The 3,835-nt window shown below is 42.7% G+C and overlaps 1 protein-coding gene across 1 annotated transcript; it reads left to right on the top strand.

The window, feature by feature from the left end:
• The first annotated feature begins 946 nt into the window (after positions 1 to 946).
• Positions 947 to 2,635, top strand: LOC128692752 (serine/threonine-protein phosphatase CPPED1). The gene has a single exon (XM_053782090.2). It carries the CDS (start codon positions 1,282 to 1,284, stop codon positions 2,269 to 2,271), a length of 990 nt encoding a protein of 329 aa, XP_053638065.1. The 5' UTR covers positions 947 to 1,281; the 3' UTR covers positions 2,272 to 2,635.
• The last annotated feature ends 1,200 nt before the right edge of the window (positions 2,636 to 3,835 follow it).

Consider the following 3,835-nt stretch of genomic DNA (forward strand, 5'->3'; position numbering starts at 1 on the left):
AGTCTGAATACCTTCCATCCCCCCATAGGCACTGTATAATCCCTACGGGTTTAGCGCTTCCCATGATTAGTATTAGTTCAAATCGCTAGCAGTTATCAGCTAAAGCATATTATACACCAGTGGCCACAAGTGAAAGAAATAAAGTACTCAAACGCGCAGTGATATCAAAAATAAAATATCTGAAAGGTTGGGGAAATTCTACGACGCAGTTCGAGGCAGTTGCGTTCAATAACCCCAACACAGTTGGTGTCACCGTTGCCACACTGCCACATGCATTCCACCTCCCATCTCTTATAAGTATACACTATTCAAACCTCTATCCATTAAAGTAACTTATGGAGAATGCTACCCACAAAAACCAAAGATTCCTTATCTACTTCAGGTAACTTCATCAGCCAATTAACAATCTGGAAAGCCAGCAATACATAATATTTGAAATATCAGAAATATCCTTATCAATAATGGTTCGTACTAGATGTTGTACCAAAGAGTTGCGTCATTCACCCGACTAACGAAAGCATCACAACAAACTCGATGTACTTGTTCGAATCTTAAGATAACGAAGCTTATCGGCCGAGTTTTTCGTTCTGAGCGCTTGTTGCCTACAACGGATATATACAACCGACAGGTATATCGCCTGTATGTCAAGAAATATTATCAGAATAACTGGAACGAATACGCCTCTGGAGAACTCTATGGATTGTACATCTCGATTCCGACGTCGGCAATAGATCATCGGGATAAGTGAATGAAATTATCAACACACAAGTAGTGACGTCACACACTCGACGCTCATTGGTCGATTGCATGAAAATTGCAGAACACCAGCAGTGACGTCACACAGGCGCGGCGCTTATTGGTCCAGTGAGTGGTTGGTCAGCTTGTCATTGGTCTAGAAAGAGGCTGGGCTGCTCTACGTGTCACACCTCCACTATTTAAATCGCGAGCGTACTGCCGCCCAGCAGATCACACAGAGCAGCGCTACCTCTCACAATAGGAAAGGTTTTTGAGTGGGAATTCATCATCCAACTTTTAATATCTTTATTATGGCTATCATCAGTATCACTTCTCGGTTTTTCTCGGGACCATGCCATAGCTGGACGTAGCAACACGCCCCATCGTAACCTGTGTTAATCATCTTTATCATCATGGCAAGTCTACTTATGTAAGTAGCACTTGAACAGTGATAACAGTCATCTCCATCGTCCCGAGATTCACATCAGCCAGTACCTCATCAAAGTTCAACCTAAATACGTAATCCCGGTGAAAGATTCTACAATCATGGGGGAGCATTTTTTCGTTCTGTCCCAGAACCGACAGTTCTTGCCCTTCTACTACGGCGATGAGAAACGATGGACCGAGCCATTCTTCTTCATCCAGGCAGCGGATACGCAGTTTGGGATGCAGGAGAAATACATGGAACAAAAGGAGGTATATGGGTGGGACCAGGAGATCGCGTGGTCTAAGCAGATGGTCAAAGACATCAACGCCATGTACCCTGCCCCAAAGTTCTTGGTTGTGTGCGGAGACCTACTGGACGCCTGGCCACACACTGAACCTGAGATCCGTCTCCAGCAGGAGGTAGATTTCAAAAAGGTGTTCGCTGGACTAAAGATACCGCTGGTGTGTGTGTGCGGTAACCACGATATAGGTAACACTCCCACTCCAGATACCGTCGGCAGTTACAGATCCTCCTTCGGCGATGATTTCTTCAGCTTCTGGTGCGGCGGCGTGTTCTTTATTGTGGTCAACACGCAGTACTACGAAGACTCCTCGCAGTGTGAAGACCTGGCGGCGGAACAAGAGGCGTGGTTGGACCAGCAGCTGGAAGTAGTGAGGAGGGAGAAGCCTCAACATGCCATTGTTTTCCAGCACATCCCATTCTTCCTGACCAGCCCGGAGGAGGAGAAGGAGTACTTCAACATGGCCCCCGCCCTTCGGCAGACCATGCTTGACAGGTTCTACGACGCCGGCGTTCGCTACATCTTCTGCGGCCACTACCACCGTAACGCCGGAGGCTTCTACAAGGATATGGAGGAAGTTGTTACGTCGGCGGTGGGAGCACAGCTGGGGGAGTGTCAGCAGGGTTTTCGGCTGGTGAAAGTGCTTGAAGATCACCTGGAGCACCAGTACTATAACCTGGGCACTGCTCCCACACACATCCATCTCCCCAATACCAAACCTTCCTTGCCTGTCCTGCCCACAATACCCGCCTGGACTCGCTTGGCTGTCATTCCCGCTGCCACTAAGACATCAGCTCTGGCCCTCTAGGCTCCACAGTTCTCTAGCCTGGCATTTTTATGTTGTTGCCACCACCACTCCTTGTACTCAATAATCAAAACGGTTTACAGCTAAACAAATATATTTTCACTACCGAATCACTTAAGCTATAATTATACGTAATCGTACTTCATTCTCACCATTCCTCACTTCATTCATTCATTAGATTCGCCGGTACTTTCAGCCCGGGTCTTCTCCAGATGGCGACCCGGCGACCATTCCTCACTAAGCCTTATATATATATGCCTTACACAGCCTCAAATACAAAGGAATTCACGTTATTTAACAAAGTTCTATAGTAGTGAAAAAATTTATTTTCATTACATACTTTTGTGTTAATAAAAACTTAAAATTTTCAGTTACCCTACATATCCTTGTTTTTTTTTTTTGTAAGGTTAAATAATGTTTAATTCAAGTTGTGTGCCTTGATACTTTTGGAGTGCTTTTGATCCAAGAGGTTTAGGGTACCCTTCTCTTTCGTTTCCTAGGCACTACATGACACTTAAAGGTTTAATGCTTCTGTAGGAGCAATGAAATGAAGGGTACCTTAATGCTAAAGTGCTCTTGATCCAGGAAATTAAGAGCTCCCCTTCATAGGATGAATCCTGCTTGCCTCCCATTTCCCAAGCACTAAATAACCTATATGGGTTCAGCATTTTTTCCCCATGATTATAATGACTGGATACTATATAACTGAATTTTCCAACATAATTAAAAACAATATAAATAAAGTTGTGAAAATGAAGACAACACTAAACAAGGACTAATTAGATAAATTCAAATATAAAACCAATATAAGAAGGCACTGGTTAGGCAGTAGTGGAAGATTAGTGGAACAAAATACTAAGTGTAACTGAAAGAATAATGTTTGCAGATACATGGAGTGTCTGGGTGTAAGGGATATCTGACTAGCATGTCACAATAGGCTTGCTGCGTTATATAGATTTTTTTTCTTATGCCATTTTAAAGGAGTTGATTTAAAATATAAAGCTGAATGTTTAGACACGTCTTCAACAGGATATAAAGAGCATGCTGTCGTACATTTGGCAGCACCCTACCAGGTTTGTATGTAATGACCTCTCTTTCTTTCTCTCTCTCTCTCTCTCTCTCTCTCTCTCTCTCTCTCTCTCTCTCATTTATGGAAAATAATAGACATTCCCTTGCCCTAACTCCATTTTGTATCAACCCCCTAAAAAGTAATATATTTTATATACTATTTTACCGTGATGAGATAGTATGTAGTTTACAGTAACTGGTAATAAATGAGAAAATATTGAGGTACACTGGGGTTTTTAATAAAATTAAAAGTAACTTGTGTATATTAAAACAGTTCAAATGTGAATGCTTTCATGTAACTGGCAAATTACATTTGAAAAGGCATTCCGAAAATTGTTTTTTTTTAACTGGTGAAACCGTTGTATTGTGAAACTATTTACCTCATGGGAGTGGTGGTTCATTAATGCTGAAGCGCTCTTGATCTAAGGCATAGGAGCTACTCTTCTTTTTCTTGGATCATCGCTAATTAACCCGTCCCTAACACTCCTTGTGGTGCATG

Source organism: Cherax quadricarinatus, chromosome 30 (genome assembly GCF_038502225.1).
Source record: "Cherax quadricarinatus isolate ZL_2023a chromosome 30, ASM3850222v1, whole genome shotgun sequence".
Taxonomy (NCBI): domain Eukaryota; kingdom Metazoa; phylum Arthropoda; class Malacostraca; order Decapoda; family Parastacidae; genus Cherax; species Cherax quadricarinatus.

Excerpts from the sequence above, each read along its gene's own strand:
- LOC128692752 (XM_053782090.2), top strand. The coding sequence starts at position 1,282 with ATGGGGGAGCATTTTTTCGTTCTGTCCCAGAACCGACAGTTCTTGCCC.